The sequence below is a fragment of the Petromyzon marinus genome, chromosome 7, assembly GCF_048934315.1.
Source record: "Petromyzon marinus isolate PM22_M1 ecotype Great Lakes invasive population chromosome 7, UKy_Petmar_22M1.pri1.0, whole genome shotgun sequence".
NCBI lineage: Eukaryota > Metazoa > Chordata > Hyperoartia > Petromyzontiformes > Petromyzontidae > Petromyzon > Petromyzon marinus.
In genome coordinates, this window is record NC_133673.1 from 12,132,198 (window position 1) to 12,151,836 (window position 19,639).

Consider the following 19,639-nt stretch of genomic DNA (forward strand, 5'->3'; position numbering starts at 1 on the left):
TGGAGAGAGTGAGAGAGTGAGAGCTGAAGAGAGATGAGGTAAACAGAACAACCCCCCAACTCCCCCGAAACCACCACACCACCCGTCAGCCCTAACCCAGTGAGAGCATGAAAACACCCGAGCGAGCCAACCCACACACCCACCCACACACCCACACACCCACCCACACACCCACACACACACCCACACACCCACCCATCACACCACCACGCCACCATCTGTCACCAAGACAAAAGATCACCCTCCCCGTTATAGCCTTGACAGACTGTTTAGGGCAAGTGCTGTTCGCGAGTAGCAACCTACAACCACGCCCGGCCGCCTTTGTCTCCCCAGTGGCGATGTTTACTGCACACCACAGCTGGTACTCATTTTGAGACCGAGCCGACCTAGGGGCCGTCCATGAATGACGTCACACGATTTTGGACGATTTTTGACCCCTACCCCCCTCGTCACATGACGTCACAAAAATGCATATCCCTCCCCCCTCAAATATGACGTCACAAAGCTCTGCTCCCCCCCCCCCAAATAAAAAACATGCTTCAAATCGCGTTAAACTATTGTCATTGTAGTGCGTATTTAATGTGGCGCTGCACTCTGATGTTGTAGGAGAAAACATTTATTAAAAAGTCTATTTAATTAAGTAGAACGTGTTGTCTGTAGTTATTTAAAGTTGCGCATTTTGATTTGACGTCACATTTCTCAACCCCCCCCCCAACACCCCTCGTCACACATCGTCACAAATGTCTGACACCATGCTGCATGCACGGAGCGGTTTCTGTTTCCAAAGGGGTCGTGGGAGTGGACCTATACACCGTTTTAGAGATATTCTGTGCGATTGTTTTCTGTACAGTCGTCGTTTTTGTCTCGTCTCTGACGTGTGTACATGGACCCCTCTACTTACGAACGAGTTAGATTCCAGAGGGTATGTCCGTAAGTCGATTTGTTCGTAAGTCCAACTTTACTCCTTTCGATTCCAAACATGTTGTGCGGCATGTACACTAAACAAGGGGGGGGGCTGACTTTAAACGTTCAATAATTCCGTGTAGATGCCACTGGGTCTTCACGTTCTGCAGATGAAGACGCCACCACCACCGTCTATTTGCGCGGAGGTTGAACTTACGACTCTCGGTCGGAACAGGCAACTGGACATACAGACAGGTTTGTTCGTATCTCTTAAAAGTCCGTAAGTAGAATGTTCGTAAGTAGATGAGTCACTTTCTTCACGTAGAATGAGAATAAAATAATAAATTAATAAAATTCTCACGACGTTTCGGCCACAACACAAGTGGCCTTCATCAGGTGAAGGGACGAGACTGTCTCGAGGACAGCGCTGGAGCGAACACAGCCACTTGAGTTGTGGCCGAAACGTTGTGAGAATTTTATTGTGTTATTTTATTAATTTATTATTTTATTCTCATTCTACGTGACTTTACCGAAAGAACCAAAGAAGATGAATCATTGCAGTCACGAAAGCTTTAAATCGAAATTTAGATGAGTCACTGTAGTTTGTAAGCGCTAGGCTGCGTTTCCGTTGTGCGTTACCGTTAACGCGAGAGGGGCAGACATGTCCGGCACGTTAATAGCAACAACAACAAGGGAAAAAAATCTATTCACGCAATACGAGTCGATGCATCTGTCGCGTATAGGTAAATCGACCTGATAGATATTTATATTCCTGGGCAGCAGCGTAATCCAACACCACGCAAGGCGAACCAGAATACCACTGCACGTGTACGTTGCCACATTACGCAGTAACATTTCTTACATTAAGTTGCACAATATATTACAGTAGACCATGCTTACATGTCCCACCCTCTCCCCCCCCCGTACGGTTGGCTACGTACGGTACAAAAGAAGTTCAACACGTACATTACTTAATTGTGTAAACATGTCCACGTTTCTGATAACACATGTTTGTAGCTGGTATCACGCAATAGGAACACGCTTCTTTCGGCACATTGCCTTGCTTTTCACAATCGTCGTGTGCCGTTTCCAAAAGGGGCCGTCCATAAATGACGTCACGCGATTTTGTGACGATTTTTGACCCCCCCCCCTCGTCACACGGCGTCACAGAAAGTCAGACCCTCCCTCAAATATGACGTCACAAAGCTCTGCCCCCCCCTCCCAAAAATATATATAAAACATGCTTCAAATCGCTTTAAACTATTGTCGTTGTAGTGCGTATTTAATTTGGCGCTGCACTCTGATGTTGTAGGAGAAAACATTTATTAAAAAGTTCATTTAATTAAGTAGAACGTGTTGTCTATATTTATTTAAAGTTGCTCATTTTGATGTGACGTCACATTTCTCAACCCCCCCCCCTCGTCACACATCGTCACAAATGTCTGACACCCCCCCCCCCAGGTGCGTGACGTCATTTATGAACGGCCCCAAAGCACACCAACCCGCTCTCATCCGCCTTTTTATTTCATTATTTGATTTCAGTCTCTTTTCAATAACTGCCCTAGGTATCTATATACACACACATACACACAATGATGTACTTTTCGGTTGTTTGACCCTGACACAATGGGACCTTGGACATCACTTGTTTATCTCTTGCGGATCTTGAGCACCACTTTACAGCTTTGCTTTATTAAGTTCTTCATTCGTTTTGCTGGGGTTGACTTCAACTTTCCATGTTTCTGATCCACAGGAGGCAATATGCAATGATTAAAACCTTTCTTATTATTATTAGGCACTCCAATTTTGTCCGGGACCATTCCCCCACGACACACAAATCCAGGCCGCAGCAGCACGTGGTATCTGCACATTCCCCTAGGTCGACTCAGCCGTAAATGAGCGCCTGGCACGGGGTGTGGTAACATCAGCACTGGGGCGTGGTGCTGCTAACACCACCCAAATTGTATGTGTCGGAGTTTATAGGGTGGTGCTCGTTAATATTATGATTTTCTTCTGTAACGTCATCACAATGAAGGATGCCTTGGTGGTCTTTCTTGATAATAAAGGAGATAGCGCATCAATTGTAACTTCAGCACTGGGACATTTCCCATCTCCATCCTTAGTGTGCCAGAAAATGTACTGGTACGCCGATAAGCTTGCAAAGCCCCAATGTAGATTCAAATAGGGGTTATGATGTTGACACTATACTACACTATACCGTATTCTCTGCCGACCTACAACAGCAGAGGTTCAGACACTTTCAACAGAACCTGCAGCTGTTCTCACCTGTTTAAGGCCTACAATACTATCAAAAGGCTATGGGTTTTGTTTATATGTGAATTTGTATGTTCCCGACCCTCTGCTTACGATCAATGAGAACCTTCATTGTGGTAAGAAGTCAAAGGCATTCCCTTCACTTTTGGGGCGTGGCAAGGATAGCTCTATCACTCAAACACGAACTTTTTTGACAATGTGTTTCAAGAAGCATTCCACAAGTTTACAAGTGGAAAGTCCGTCTTTTACAAATACTGTGCAATGGGAGGAAGATCAATGCCAGGGTAGTCAATAGATGGATGCCAAATGCTAAGTTATGATATGTATGCTGATAAACTGGAAATTGCCACACAATTTGAGGAAGAACCTAGAGCTTGTCAAAAAAAGGTTGGGCCTTACCATATCTACCAAACCACCTTCCCTGGCATACTGTAATCAATCATTGCACCCCATCAAACCTCTTGTCACGGGGGTGGGCGATGGAGAGGGTGGAGTTCATATACCAAGACACTGCTCATGGTCTCAGCTTTGGTTTGGCTAGAAACCTCACTCCAAATCAGTTGAGTGGTGTTAACCTTTCATCAGCTGCCTGATGCTGTGAAAGCTGCCTGGCTTGTCACTCGACATGAAGCTCCAGATCTTCTCAATGCTTGTATAACGTGGATCCCCTTACAAAACACCTATATTGGACATATTCACTGTTCCATCATGGATTTAACCATGCTGGAATATGATCTGGGATACTTGAATACTGTATCTGGGCATAATCACATCATTGGACGCCTCCAATTGGGGAAAAGGCATCGTTGGGAGTTACCCAAATTTGCAAGCACGGAATCCCCAAGAAACCTGATTGGCCGGATAGGAGGGAGCTAAATGGGAAAAGCAGGTGCTCGATAAAACATGGACTGCTGTGGTATCAGACATTTAGTTGAGTGGTTTTGTTGAAAAGTGCAACCGGTAGTGTTAAGACCCAGCTTCTGAAGAAGGGGCTCATAAAATATTACTTGACAGTTGACATCAGCCACTCTCTAACAACGGGAGGTAGAGAATCGACAAAGGCAGCGCACCAGATAGCTAAAACACAGCAAGTTGGCATTGTAAAAAGTACAGGTGGTGCATGTATACCAGTCACTTCAATTAACTCCTAATATCTGGAATGTCCACGACTTCCTGCCAGCACTTTCGACATATCACTTGACTCAGTGCACCTAGCCCAGCACAAGCACTGTGGCAACATCACTGCGACTGACCGTTGTTTAACGGTGGTGCAGTAATCCCAACCCAGCCCGAATGATTGGATTACCTTACATTATCATCCATGTGAGCTGCAGTGGCATGCCCAGATGATTAATCAAACTTTAAAAGACTGATATATTTAGGCGTGTTTCCAATAAATCATTGTGCTTCTTAGTATAGTATTTTCAGAGTTGTGCATGGCCATGTGGTTGAAAGTGTTATTTACAATGAGCAGTCTAAAATCGACTAAAAGATATTCCAAACGTTTAATCTGGCAATTTCAAAGACCACGACAATGTTCTTTTTAGAAATTGCAATATGCAATCGAGATTGATTGTAATTAACATATCAATGTAGTACTGTACTGTTTAATGAAATTGCACCGTCGGAATGCATTGCTAATTCAGCACCACCAATGTGCATTACACACTTGCATATAATACATAAAGTGAAAGACAACTGTCAACTATTTTTTTTAATCGGTAAGCATATGGACAAATGATACACATAAAAACGTAGTGTAACAAAGACCAAAATTGATGATCCGCTGCTTTGCATTTTATTCTTACAATCTTCTTTGTTTTATTTTTGCAATAAAAACTTTTCATGAAGGCTTTTGGAAACACCAAAACCAGTGAAGAAAATCTACACCCATAGAGTTTCAAAGTTTGCTGTAAAATGCAATGTTTAGAAAACCTCAAGACAACCGTGCAGCAAAATTTGCAAGGCCAGTGTGGCTGCATTCAATCAACGATTAGAGGATTTAAAACAGTCACAGTGCGTTTTTTATCACGGTTTTAAAAATACCTTCACACGTTCAGCCACAACATATATGCAGATCTAACTGCAAAGAGCCTTTAACAGGGAGTGTTATACTTGCCACACTACCTTCCTCGTCTCCCAGTCCACCCCTTGCGCTATTTTCTTATGCTTATTCGGATGCCATGAATTTTACACGTTAAATGCTATTTGTGTTAAGTGGCTTTTAGATACATTGTGAAACTTCAGCTTAAAAAAAAACTGCCAATGTAGTTGTCTGCACAAGTGTGATAATATTAGTGCTTTGCATGTATATGGGTCAGAGCAAAACTGGGATCAGATGGGACAGACAGGCAAGTGTAAACACCCTATTTAAGACATCCATCTCACTCTAGTACTTTAAAGTCAGTGTACTATGTTTACAGCAATTACAGAGGTAGGATATAAAATGCACCACAAGCGCTGCATTAGAATGCACACCATTTATGGAGATCCTGTATATTCAACTTAATTCAAGTTTTGTAAAGGAACTTTAAGCTCCAGATTAAACTCACTATCGTGACCACAGCTTTTGTATCACCCATGTTCTTACACTTAACTTTTGTTGTCACTTGTAAAATTTGCTGGAAAAAAAAACATAAATAAGACTGAACTACATTACTGTACAGTGTAGAGTTGTATATAGACTAACCAGCTGAGAGTTAATAAATTTGAAAGCACAGTTGCAAAATCTTATTGCATCTGATAATGCTTTCAAGTTTACTATGGCCCAGCACTATACATGTGAACAAATGAAACATGAAGTGTGATGAGAATTGAACATCTGGTCATGTTATTTCAAGAAACTTACAGGAACAGATAAGCTGCCTCAAGATAAAATGCAGATAAACTCGGGACAGTGACAATTTATGTGCAACGTTTATCAAGTTTCACCATGGCTGTTAATGTTTTGTCTCCGTAGTGCCAGCTCCTTCTGCCGAGAGGAAATGTCAATGTCTATGGAATCGTTTCCAACAATCAGGCGCAACCTTTTAACCTGTGGAAAGTAAAGTACGCCTTCGTCAGGTTCGTCATTATGGCTGTCCTCCCTACACGAGCTACCCTCGCTGGATCCACTACTGCCACTACTGCCACCACTGCCGTGAGAAAATGTAGCGTCCGTTGCAGCTACACGCTCTTGCAGCCGTTCGCGGGACATCTTGTGCTGCATCCACTCGTGCGGACTTGATTCCGAGCCTTCGCCGTTGTCATGACCAGAGTTGCGTCGCCGTCGCAGAGTCAGCTTGGGAATGCCCGTGTTGTTCTCCAGAATGAGCTGTGCATCGTAGCGGGTGATAGGATGCTTCTTTTTTCGTTTGCTAGGTGAGCCACTTTTGACCCTCTCCAGCACGTGACCATCCACTGCACCATCGTGCCTTTCGTTTGTAGAGGTGGCAGTGAGGAAACCATTCGGTGACCATGCTGTGGGTGTACTTGGGTCTGCCTCAGATGCTTCTTGATTACAGTCCCACACAGAGTCTGACAAAGGGCTGATGAGACTTGGAGTGAGTTCTGTGGTATCGCACGCCTTACCAGATTTATCCAAAATTAAGCGCCGTCTCGTTTGCCTTTTCTTCTTGCGGCGGCTACCTTGTGAAGCTTTCCTCTGGTAAGGTGCAAGCTTCACACTTTCTGTATGATTGTCGCTCGCTTCTGACTGTGAAACTCTAACCCGTTCAGTTTGTGCTTCAACATCTCCATCAACTTCTACCACCTCTGCATCGTCCTCATCATTTGCATGCTGGCACTCTGCAAGCATCTCATCAAAAGCGGTAGACGATCTGGTCCTTCTCTCACATCTTCTTTGGGCTAGGGGTGCATTAACCAATACAGCCCTCCGGCCTGACATCCTACCCTTCCAAACAGCTTTTCCATTGACACCATCCACAGCGTGGTTCTTCCACACTAATTTGCCATTTGCCACGCTATCCGACATCCTTCCTTTATACACAGCCTTGCTGTTAAGCCCACCACTGTCTGAGACCCGGCCTTTCCAGACAGCTTTGCCATTGGGGCCAACACCATTGCAATACTCAGCCCAAGAGTTGTGTTTAGTTGCTGTCTGTCTGGTGGATTTGGCTGGCTTGGTCCTGTTCAGCTTTCTCGATTTTTTTGTGTCACAACCACAGCTGTTGGGCGTGCTGAGGGTGGAGCTTGGCAGGCTCCATGCGTTTTTGTCTTTCCCTCGGCTCCTTCTGAGCCGACCCGTTGGTCCTTCTTGTACTGCAGCAAAATAGAAAAGCAATGACTACCAAAATTTAAACTACAATAGAGCAATTAAAAAAAAATCTGCATTATCTAGTCGAGCACAATTTTATAAATGGTGAAATTTAAGAACGGTATGCCTACTCAAGTGCTGTTGTTTCTGAAGTAGAGCAGGATTGGCAGTTTTATCCCGACATCCATCCTGGCCTGTCGAGCTCAGCTTTTTTAATCTGTTCATCCGCTTGTCAGTCTCCCGGAAACCGTATTTGCTGTTAGTTATTGTGCCTTCGACGTTGGCTTTCACTTTTGATTTGAAGGCACCTTCTCCTCTCCTTTAAAAACAGAAAAACTAAAATCAAATTCAGTGAAATTAAATCGTCACGGGTGTGCTGTATGCCAAATTTTATTGTGTATTGATGTTGCAGGGGCCACACATGCTTACCTCTCACAAGTGTAACATTCGCAGAAATCATTGTTTTCCCCAAAGAAACCATCACCGTAGTGGCAGGAAATCTCCTCACCAGGCTCAATGTCTCTAAGCACCTTTACGCAAGCCGTGTCTCGCCCTGTTGACACGAACTGAAGAACCACGAAAATGTTAAATCGTAAGTCAACACATTAATTCTTTGCAACTGCAAGTGTCCTACCACAAAGATTATGTGGCATGTTTGCAGTATGTCAGTTTGTGCAATAGTACCCAACTTGTACCTTGCAATTCGGTCTGCAGTCTGCAGTTTAGTTCCAAGTCAGGCCATGCAGGTATAACCCAAATTTATGAACAAACAAAAAACACAAGTACAACAAGATTAGATTACTTTCTGTAGGTTATGATTATTTAAACTAGCATCAAAATGTCAATAACACGTAATTTACAAGCATATATGCCAATAATAACCATTCAGGTTTTCATATTACCGTGATTGATGAAGGCTGCAGGACCGAGCCAAAGCTGTGCACAGTTCTTCCGTGTGGAGTACATAACACTGAAGTCATTCACGCCATGACGTAAAAGCATGTTCTCTTCAATCTCACTCAGCTCTGCGATGCAACCCACAAGCAGCTCAATCTTGTCATTCTTCTTCCTGAAAAGGAGTTTTAGAATTACTGTTTATGTGCATAAATTTCAAAAGGCAAGATCTGTAAAGCTGTAAGTTTGCACAGTAAAGACCCTGTCACACCATTTACATGAGTATACCATTTTATGCCCATGCACTAACTGAAATTCCATATGTCAATATTACTCAAAAATAAATTGCAAATGAATAATTAATCTCAATGAACTCTCACCTGGTGAAACAAATGCTAATAATGTACAGATTTTACACACTCCAACAACAATAACAAAAATCTTCACGATCTTTCTGTACACTGCCAAAGTATGAAATCATACCACGCTCTTGTTGCAACCACTTTAGCTCCGTTTGTTTCCGAAGAGTAGCGATTACACGGCAGGATTTCAAAGCCACTCTCAGTCAAAAATGGACGAAGGTACCGGAACACCTGTACAAAGCAACACAAAAATACATCGTATCAAAACGTGCCCCACTCTTTTAATCTTAGATTGATTTCCCATTTATGATGCAAACATAAAAATCAGATGGTGACATTTACACTCACATGTTCTTTCAGGGTCTGCTCCTGGACTTTGTTCTTGGTAAGGAAGTAGTGGCGAGCCCAGTCACCAGATGTCAGCCCCAGATAGGCTTTTTCTATATCACCATCCTTCTTTAATTGCTCCATCACTTCCTTCAACTCCTCTTGCCGCCCCTTCACAGGCCGAAATCTACAATACAGAGCACTTTTAATGCCCGGCAAAATCAAAACCTTTTAATAAACCATGCTTTTCAGAAATTCTGAATTAATTGGCATAATTTCGACAAAATAAAATAAATGTAATTTGTGGATGTTCGTGTGTAAAGTTATGAAAGGAGAACAGGGTGAAATGGGTATATTGAGAAGGCCGCGTGAACTGTCTGACCATGATTTTCCTATGCAACATACCTCATGTTCATCTTGTGAGTCTGGAAAGCCAGGTAGGGGTCAAGAACCAGGCTGGTAGCAAGGTCATCATTGTCGCAAAGCTCCTTGGGTGTCATGCCTGTGCTGGGTGCGTAGCGTGAGCTGCGGTTCTCAAACACCATGGCCTGAATAAACAAAAAGGAGTCTTCATTTTGTTAGAGGACTCGATTGTACATAAATATGCATATGGAAACAAGCAAACGTGCATATAAATGGACTCATAATAGGCACATGCTCTTAAAGCCACATGCAAGCATAATGGTATACAAAAGTACATATTTTATTTTAAACCTGACCTGTGTAGTAATATTTTTAGCAAATGGTTTCGGGATTTTCCCTCTGAGAAAGCATGTCAAGTGTCTATAAACGGAAAAGCATAGTTCGGCTCTCGAAAAATTACAACCATCAATTTCCAATTCGTGCACGATGGGTGTCAGCTGCTTGACAAGTGAATATTTTCCTCTTGCCAACAACTACTGGTTTGTTGTGCAAGGCTGACATAAAGGCAGACTCTTCAAAACTGTTTATACAGCTATGGGGATATACTGAAGTTTGAGATTGAAAGCATTAAAAAGTAAACAGGCATACATTTTTTATACATTCAAAATGAATGCGCTCCCTCCGATGTCAAACATCTGCCAAGTACAAAAAACAACCATCAGCTATTTCGTTTGACATGCATTGCATCAGAGGACTCACTTTGCAACGTCGAATGTCCGTGCTGAGAACACTGTGCGAAATGTGTGCTGGGGTTGTCATATGGAGACTTCAGTCTCCGTGTCCTACTTCCACCGCCATATCGCTGTCAAATGCCAGACCTAATGAGATTGTATGACAGCACACAAACACAACATGCTTTTAAGATTCCGGCTTGTTATGTAAGCAAGTGCATAAAGTTTAACGATTGTAATATATTATCTGACATGCATCAAGTAACTTAATATTAGCGCTGCCTATATGTTTTTAAGGCCAAACTCATCCTCTTTGGCAGATCAGTACCTGGACACATTTATTCACACACTGATGAATAGAGGGCTTGAACGGTGATGCATGTCTCGTGACCTGCAGCTAAAGTACATCTTCCTCTAAGTTTTTGCTACTACAGCACATAATTGCATTTCGATTGAGGTGATAATTAATTAAGTTGCAATACTTCTACGACAATTACACTTTATTTTTACACTTCAGCTATTTCAGAAACTATTGCATCCCATATCAGTGTGGTGCATGCATGCTGTTCAGTGGTAAAACGAAGCTATTTATTTTTTATTTTAGGTTCATGGGGATTATTGGGAATGAAGTAAGATGTGAATCCCATTGAACCAATCACCTGTATGCAGAATAATAGGGCAGTCTAGATTATTATTGATTCCCAGAGTAGTTTGAAGTTTGATTACTCAATGCGTATTATTCATGAATACAATTTTAAATTAATTAAAAAATTATTGTAGTCATTCTATTCATAAACAGATCACGTTTTTTGGAAAGGGGCATCCTTTTTTACGAGTTAGATTCTGCATATTGCAACAGATTAAAATTCGCTTATTTCAACTTCATTGAACTGGAATCCCGGTCTATGGTAATAACGAGAGAGTTCTGAAAATGTACACATATTTACAAAAGTATACTTATAATAATAGGGGTTTTTTCGGCAACAAAACTGAAACCTTTTTACAAGGATTCATGTTACTGCATTAACCACAATACCTGCAGTCAAAATGCAAAAAAAAAATACTATGATAATATATACATTGTCCTTGAAACTGATTGGTCCAGACCAAGGGACGGCTTTCTTTTGAGCCTCGACCCAATTGGTGCTCGACCAGATGACGCCAAAAGGCGTACAGTTTTATTATTTCTTATTTATACGTGACTTTACCGTAAAAAAACCAAAGATTAATTCCTGCAGTCACGAAAGCTTCGAACCAAGTTTAAAGGCGAAATGATTGCATGTGATAAATATCACAGACAACTCTTATCAGTAAAATGTACGTAAAACCAAATGAACAGAACGCGAAAATAACAGTACACCATACCAGTTGAATGTTTCGAGTAGAGCCATTCCATTTTGTAAAATGTCAAGTTATTCGAAACCCACCCACAAAAGCCGTGAAATTTCGATTCAAATAACCAATATATATAATCCTACGTATTCATACAGACTCAGCATATAACACATACATTACGTAATTTCTCAAAAAAAATCTTATTTAAAGCGGCAAATAAAAAGGAATTTAAAAAAATATGACCCAAAGGTGTTTTACAACCGGTAATATTGGTATACTGTACAGAACTGTCCAGTCCTGCACGAAACTCGTGTGCAGCGTTTCCTGCTTAAACCAAGTCTGCTGGAACACACCGGTAACCAAAAGGTGGCTTGCTCCGTAGGCTTCACGAATGTCAACGAGACTGCCCAATCTCAGTTTAACGTGGAGACAAACAACCTCGTCTGTTGCCTCATTTATTCCCATTTCGCAAGGGGACAAGAGTGGCATATGCTCACGACAAAGCTGAAGGATGGCGAGGTTGCCATCGCGAATAAGAGGATGTGCCCCTTTGCTTAACGACCTCGTCACTCTAAATACGACCCACCTCGTCGGATCTAGGGAAAAGGGGGTAAAAGCAGAGTACGAGCCTGGTTACTACAATAACACTCTGAATTGTGTGAACAACCGGAGCTTGCCCGGTGTAAATTGGCGTGGGGCCCGTGTGATGGGTCCAGTAGATGGCAGTGCTGAGCGTCGCCCCCTTCTCCCCCAGCTCATGAAGCCAAACATCCCGATGTGGCAGGACCCTCCTGGCAATGTGTCTCGAAACTCGACGAGGCTTCCCCCCCCCCAAATGGTGAAACAACTAAACCATCGACCGGATGGTGCTGTCATTGACGCTAGAGGAGTTCACAGTTGTCACCCAGCTAAGCCAAACATCTCGATGGGAGAATGGACTCTTGGATAGCAGTGGCGTGAGACTTGAGGATTTTAACAGCAGAGGGCAGTTATTGATGCGAGTGTCACCATCGGCGAGACAACCATTTATAAGAACGAAAGGATCCTCCTGAACAAAAAAAAGTATTTGGATTCGGCGAGGTTTTTTTTTCTTCTGGGTTACGTGTATTATTTATATCGATGGAAGGGGGAAGCTACGTCTGCCAATACCTTGTGTAGCTGAAACTCCTTTAAACAAAACACCCACCCCAACATAATCTTGACACGAAACCCTACCGGGCCCTTGGTAAAACATAGTATTCGACAGCACAACGATTGTATATGATTACTGTGAAGCACAGCGCCTCCTGCCTGCCTGCCGCGTTCTCCCCCTTACGGCACCGAGCCCCGAGTCCAACCCGGGCGGGCGAACCACGGCGGCTTGCCGGGCCCTATAGGCCTCGGCCTCTCCGCCTCGCAACAGAAAGGAGAACAGAGAGAGAAACAACAACAACAAAACACACACGGGTTTTTTTACTCCTTTCACCTCCCCCAACAACCACCTAAACAACAAAAAAACCCATTCCACTTACCGTCTCGTGTCCATGAGTCTTGTGTCTCGCCGTGTCCGCGCCTCGTGGGGGTTTGTTATTTTGTTGAGAGAGCTTAGGGGGGGCAGGGCAAGGCAGGGGGGCGCCGCTCCAACGTTTGCAGTTTTTTTTTAGGGGGGCCGGGGGCACGGTGCCCCCCCCCAAAAAAAATAAGAGGTTCAATTTTTTTTGTTTGTTCTCTCTCTTAAAAAAAAGTCGGGCGATAGTTGATGCAGCTGGAGAAGGAGGTGGGGTGGTAGTGGTAAGAGAAGAAGAGTGTTAGACACGTCCACCGATTAAATGTGAAGAGGGTGGACAAGGAAAATGACACTCCGAAGGGGGGGGGGGGGTACGTGGAGAGAATCGGCCGGGGATGGTCGTGGGGTGGCGGTGGGGTTGGTGGGACACCGGGACCGCTGGTTTCGCGGACCGCCGTCGAATTAAACCGTAGCGGATACAAACCCCACACCAACAACACCACAACGACGTCCGCGCCTAGAAACGCCGACGCTTAATTTTACTCGATGAGACGCGGAGAAGCGAAGGTGCCGGAGAAGAATCCGAGTCGGCGTTAACAAAAGAGGGTAGAGAGAGAGAGAGAAAGAGAGAGAGAGAGAGCAAGGGGTGGGGTGGGGGATGTGTGTAAGAGAAGAGAGGGGGGAGAAAAAAATAAAAAGAGACGCGGCCCTCTAGGCCGAGGCTTTCGTGCATTAGGCGAGCGGCGGCAGGAAGTGAGCGCCTCGCCCGGTGTGGTGGTGGCGAGTGCGGCCCCCCCCTCCTCTACCGCCACCACCACCACCGCTACCACCGCTACCAATAACCCCACCATCAGATGTTAAAAAGTCACCGGTGATGATGATGATGATTTGTCATTTGCGTTCACCGATTCGTCGCTACAATTGTTTTTGTTTAAAGTACTCGATCACAATCAGAACGTGTTTGTACCGGAGGTATAAAAGCTCAGTTTTGTTTAACCCGTAGGAAGACTTTTCGCGAGCAATATTATCCATTATGAGACCTCCTTTGCCAGCAACAAAATATTGAAATAGGTTTTACCCTTTTAACTGGCACAAAAACTGACACCTTTATTCAAGGCATCATGTTTTGCAATAACCACAACACAAGCAGTCAAAATGCAAACAAAAGAGACAACTCGGTGCATATTATTATCAGAGTTGTCTCTTTTGTTTGCATTTTGACTGCTTGTGTTGTGGTTATTGCAAACATGATGCCTTGAATAAAGGTGTCAGTTTTTGTGCCAGTTAAAAGGGTAAAACCTATTTCAATATTATCCACCCTGGGTTTCTGTTTGGGTTAGATCGCGTAAATATAAATGCGTCGTGAAACTCGCCACCACCCGGCACAACCAATTAGTAAGGTTTGTCACGTAAACAAAACAGCCAAGAGTTGTCGGCTGATGATGCCGGTTGTAATTACTGGCGAAACGTCGTTCTCGAATTGTAAATGTTGTGGGTTTGCTCTCCAACACACCGGTGTGCTGTGCTAGTAACGAATTGGCATGTTTTGCTTACGTGACAAACCTTACTAATTGGCGATGTCGGTTGGTGGTGGCTTTAATGAAATTCATATTTACTCAATCTAACCCAAAAACCTATTATGGAGCTATAAAGATATTTTTTTTCATAGATGTCCAGGAGTGAGTGACTCGGGAGTTTTGGATTTAAATGCTATACCCTAATATTTTGCTGTTTGGTGAGAGTAAGTCAAGATTACGAAAGTGTGGGTTCTAGATAATACAATCATATATCCTTCAATCAGAATATTTATTTAGACTGCATGAATCCGATAATCTATGAAGCTCTTTTTCACAGATGTCCAGTATGGGAGGGTGAGCAAACATAATGTATGCCACTGAAGACGTTTCTTCTGTGGACAATATTAGAAGCACTGGTCGATAACACGTTTGGATGGGAAATTAAAGCTAAGAAAATTGCATGTGCAGATCATGATACATCCTTGAAAGCAATTTATGCTCCTGCATGAGTTCACGTTTTAGAAAAGTAACATAATTTTGAAAGCAGTGGATGATAATAGGGTTCATTTTGGATGCAGTGGTAAATGGTGACATACAATGCACTATTGCGTTAATTTATTTTGGTGCTTAGTGTAATAATCTATGGATTCCAACACCAAGGCTATTATCATTGTAATTATTTACTAAGTTTATGGTGTGTAGTGGATTAAAAAATAAATCCTTGAAAATGTTTTGTCAATCAGGACGTTCAGAAGAATAATTTGATGCAAAAATGCAGGACTGTACATTTTTATACCTAGACATGCAGAACGTTATATTTTTAGATATTTCTCACGGTACAATAGTAATTCTACTGTACTAGTTTCCAATTAGCCTTTCCTAAAACATTTAAGCAAAATTCTATTCTTGCAAGTAGCATGGACGAATGATCAAATACACTTGAAAAATATCTCCCAATCAAGTCTTAATTTTTTTTGTTTATAAATGCATGTTGGATGGAGTAACATAATACTTAATTCCAATTAAGTGCATTAATTTCTCCAAATTTGGATTACAAACCCAGTGTGTATGGTGATTAGTGCAACAGTTATCACTAAGGTTCCAATTCACTATTTTGATCACATATGTGAGTGCTGTGTATTTGTGTAAGGCTTGAGAGCTCGAGTGAATTGATCAAAATATATCCATGAAAAATCATGCATACGCATGTGTTCTTTAAGCTTCCCAACATACGTTAGGCGGTGTAAGTATTTAATTGACAGTAATAACAATATCGCTCGCACCAGACGTGAGCCTTGGATAAGTGGCCTGCTGGAGAGTGAGGAATGGGGGGGGGGGGATGGCATTGACTCATTCAATCTTCTTGTAAGGCAATGCGGGAAGAGCAAGATTGTAGCATCGCAATACTGAGCCATGTCGAAGGCCAGCCGTGGATAGGTCCAGGTTGATGTTGGTGCTATGAGATGGTCATAATGGCAAGACGGTGAGTTCATTCGTGGTTAATTCGACAATACAACTGAGGTTACAAAACGGTGATGCGCAAATATCAAGACGAATCTTTTTAGCCCTGTTTTTTTTCAATCTCTAGGTTTTGAGCAAACCTTTATGCAACGTGGGTGGGTTTCTATTGAGTAAGTTGACCCACCGTTTTAGACAAACGGGCAAGGCAAATGCATGAACACTTTCCACATTAGTTGGAAATCATTAACATAAACCATGTTTGTTTATCCCAATCAACAACAGTATACATAATTGGTTTCCAATTATACGTTGGGTGAAATAACTCCACTTCTGCACACGACACATGTATTTCACTCCTCAGTTCCTGAAAACATTGGACATGTATACATGTATCCTTCAGTGGGATACATTTTTAGAGGAGGTATAGTTATTTTTGTATATGGCTCAACTTGAGAGAACAAAATCCCAGCTCACTGTTTTCTTTAAAACAAATCTATTTAAGACCCGGTGAAAGAGGAAGAAAAAAATACTTAATTACGTGCAGTCGTATTTCCTTCTTCAAACTCAAAAAAGTGTCATGTGGTTAACTACCGTACTTGTGGGCTTAGTTTGCAGGATAACGTTGCGAGGTGTTTAAGCGTTCACACGGCCACAGATTTAGTCAAGGTTGGTACAGAGAACTAATGCACTGCAATGTAACGCTGCAACACAACCACCATTCAAAACCATGCGGTAACGGCACCGCCAAATTAATCACACGGCAAGTAACATTGCCGCTCGGTAATAACAATAATCACTCATCCACGTGACAAAAAACAAAACCACTTAAACCGCTCCGCGGATTGTAGCCTTCAGCCTCGAAAGAGAAATAACGCCACCGCTCAACCACGTTGCAATAAAATCACCACACGACAACACATTGACACAACAGGTGTATACACCATATTCAGACAAATTACACCGTGGGTTTAACAGCTTTAACTACTACACACCCACAGCAGATGTGCCCCCTAATAACCAAGAGAACTCCCAAGCAGACATCAGCCGTAGCCCACAGTCAAATTACCACACCAACAGCTGAGCCAAACCACAACACCCAAACCACCGATATTAATTGTATAGCGGCACTCCCACTAAATTAAATTTTGAGAGTAAAAACATTGCTGTTATTTATTTTCAAAACCATTTCAACTGGAGCATTGTTCTCACTTGAACACCGCACATGTATTGCTTTCACTGTTATTGAGACGAACAATGAAACGTTTGTATCCGAACGTTCTTAACAATGTGCACACCGCCGTTCTCGAACGTGTTGCAAATGCTGTCAAAAACTTAAACTATTATAAATGCAATACTCAAATAATACAAGATGTGTATATTATATACCGATAACTATGGGCATGATTTACGTGAAAATACTTTGTGTACTACTGAAAACTCTGGTCAGTGGGCTCTGGCTGTTCAGGCCGCCATATTTCTCTAGGGGTTTTGCTCGAGGCAGCCTGCCTTGCCTAGAATTCCTACCCGTAGAGGTGTCGCCCTTTGGGGTGCTCCGCTAGGCCAGGGCGGAGGCTTCATTTTCCGTTGTCGATGTAAATGACAATTAACGTTTCCTTTGTCTACATAATCTCACTCATGTTTCGTAAAACGCGTTCACATGTTTGAAGATATTTACGTTTTAATCGTAAAACTAAAATTTTCTTCACATATCGATAACGCGCGTGTTATTGTAGTGCATATTATTATTCGATATGTACGAAATTAATTCGATGGAATCTTAAAGATGTTATTAATAATGTTCCATTTTATATGTTCATTGTATACCAATGCAAAACTATATGTGTGAAACAATCATTCGGAAATTTTGTTTCTCTATTTGTGAGGTTACAACGCAATATTTGAACATATTCGTAATAATGATTTTAAGTTTAATATAACGGCGATTATGCGAGTAATGCCACATGCTGATGGAATGTCAAAATTAGATTTAGACCGTTACAGTACAAGATCGTAAATTCCCCGCATTACTACATTAAAAGTTGTTTATTGTGTAATGTAAGTGTAATGTAATATACGGGGTATATAACAACATTCCACACAACGATAATGTTGTGTGCTTGTGACTATAACTATTGTTATTAATACTGCACGGCACAGCAAAGCTAAAAAAACACAATTAATCAAAGTAAACCAGGCCTTCATTTTAGCCGAGTTTGTCCGGTGGGGGGTGGGGGGTCGGTCACCCGCAAAATATTTCCACGCCCGGCACACAACATCAAGAACATCACGATACGGGCATTTGGCCATGTGCCAACGACCTCTCTGGGTCTACCAAGCGACTCGAGAGAGCAAATTTCGATTTAAAGCTTTCGTGACTGCAGGAATTAATCTTCTTGGTTCTTTCGGTAAAGTCACGTAGAAGGGAAATAATAATAAAATAATAAAAATAAACCAATACAATAATTTTATTTTATTAAGTTTTATTTTTTTATTATTTCCCTTCTACGTGACTTTACCGAAAGAACTAAGAAGGCGAATTCCTGCAGTCATGAAAGCTTTAAATCGAAATTTGACCGATTTGCTCTCTCGAGTCGCTTTGTAGACCCAGAGATAATAAAAATAAAACATAATAAAATAAAAATATATTTTATGTTTTATTTCCATTATTTTATTATTTCTCTTCTACGTGACTTTACCGAAAGAACCAAGAAGATGAATCGGCCAAAATGTTCATCCCTTGTCAGTTGCCATGAACCGACTTGCACACATGGCTTGGCTCATGAATTATTGTACGAATTTTGCCGTCGTACGCTCAATGCCTCGAGGCACCTTCACCATCTGCTGGTGAGCCCGAGGAGGTGCAGGACCTGCAACGCTTTAAACAAGGCTGAGTACAGGCTATAGGAATAGGTTTTACCCTTTTAACTGGCACAAAAGGCTTGAGTACTTCATGCAGCTGTGGATTGAGCGTGGCTGATGACGGGAGCACATTGGGATCCCACACGACTTCATAAAGGTCACACAACAACCAGCACGTTGTGGCTTTACGCTTAATTTTCAGAAGTCCGGGTCACATGGGCAAGGTATCAGAAAACATGTGCGGTAACCATTTAAAAAATAAAAAAAACTCACGAAAATCGCAAATTAATGTCATGTTTCCGATGTTCGCAGGTCCTGTTACATTTACACCGCTGCCGGCAACGGTTGCAATAAAAGACGATTTGTTGATGTCCACCCAAAATTAGCGTATTTCCACGCACAGTACGTATCTACCAGCCTCCGTGTGTATCAGTCGCCATCCATCATCATTAGCCATGATGAAGGCCTCCACGAGCCGTCGCCATCCCTCACTGTTCTGCCATGTAGCAATTTAATCTCGCTCTGGTACACGTGAAATGAGATGATTTCAGCATTCCATCTCCACGGTGGACGACCCTGCGTTGCGTGATCTCTCCCTTGACTGCACTTTGTTAAATCTCGATCACTGGTCGTCCTTTCTCGGAATGTGTTCCGCACAAGACCGCTTATTAAAAAAAAAATATCAATATGGTGTCTATCTTGGGTATGTGCTTTGGGGCCGTCCGTAAATGACGTCACGCGATTTTGGACGATTTTTGACCCCCCCCACCCTCGTCACACGGAGTCACAAAAGGTCAGACCCCCCCCTCTCAAATATGACGTCACAAAGCTCTCCCCCCCCCCCCCAAAACCATATTTCCATTTTGAAAATA

At 42.5% G+C, this 19,639-nt stretch overlaps 1 protein-coding gene across 2 annotated transcripts; it reads right to left on the bottom strand.

Annotated features, from left to right (window-relative positions):
* Positions 1–4,876: 4,876 nt before the first annotated feature.
* Positions 4,877–13,753, bottom strand: LOC116939989 (histone-lysine N-methyltransferase KMT5B-B-like). 2 transcript variants are annotated; one of them, XM_032949158.2, is made up of 10 exons: positions 12,956–13,753; positions 10,138–10,256; positions 9,421–9,563; positions 9,037–9,217; positions 8,810–8,919; positions 8,335–8,501; positions 8,128–8,147; positions 7,862–7,998; positions 7,564–7,751; positions 4,877–7,437 (listed from the first exon to the last, which is right to left on the bottom strand). In XM_032949158.2, the coding sequence occupies exons 2-10, from the start codon at positions 10,195–10,197 to the stop codon at positions 6,098–6,100; spliced, it is 2,346 nt and encodes a 781-aa protein (XP_032805049.1). In that variant the 5' UTR covers positions 10,198–10,256; positions 12,956–13,753; the 3' UTR covers positions 4,877–6,097. The 2 variants fall into 2 exon arrangements, with proteins under 2 accessions (XP_032805049.1, XP_032805051.1); XM_032949160.2 differs by having other exon boundaries at positions 9,037–9,202; positions 12,956–13,752.
* Between the last annotated feature and the right edge of the window lie 5,886 nt (positions 13,754–19,639).

Bases quoted from the DNA above. Each gene is read 5' to 3' on its own strand.
- LOC116939989 (XM_032949158.2), bottom strand. From the start codon at position 10,197: ATGACAACCCCAGCACACATTTCGCACAGTGTTCTCAGCACGGACATT. The intron at 8,148-8,334 runs GTAATATGAAAA...ACTAAACTGCAG, and splicing joins TGCAGCCTTCATCAATCACG to ACTGCAGACCGAATTGCAAG. The intron at 7,999-8,127 runs GTACAAGTTGGG...GTGGTTCTTCAG, and splicing joins ACTGCAGACCGAATTGCAAG to TTCGTGTCAACAGGGCGAGA.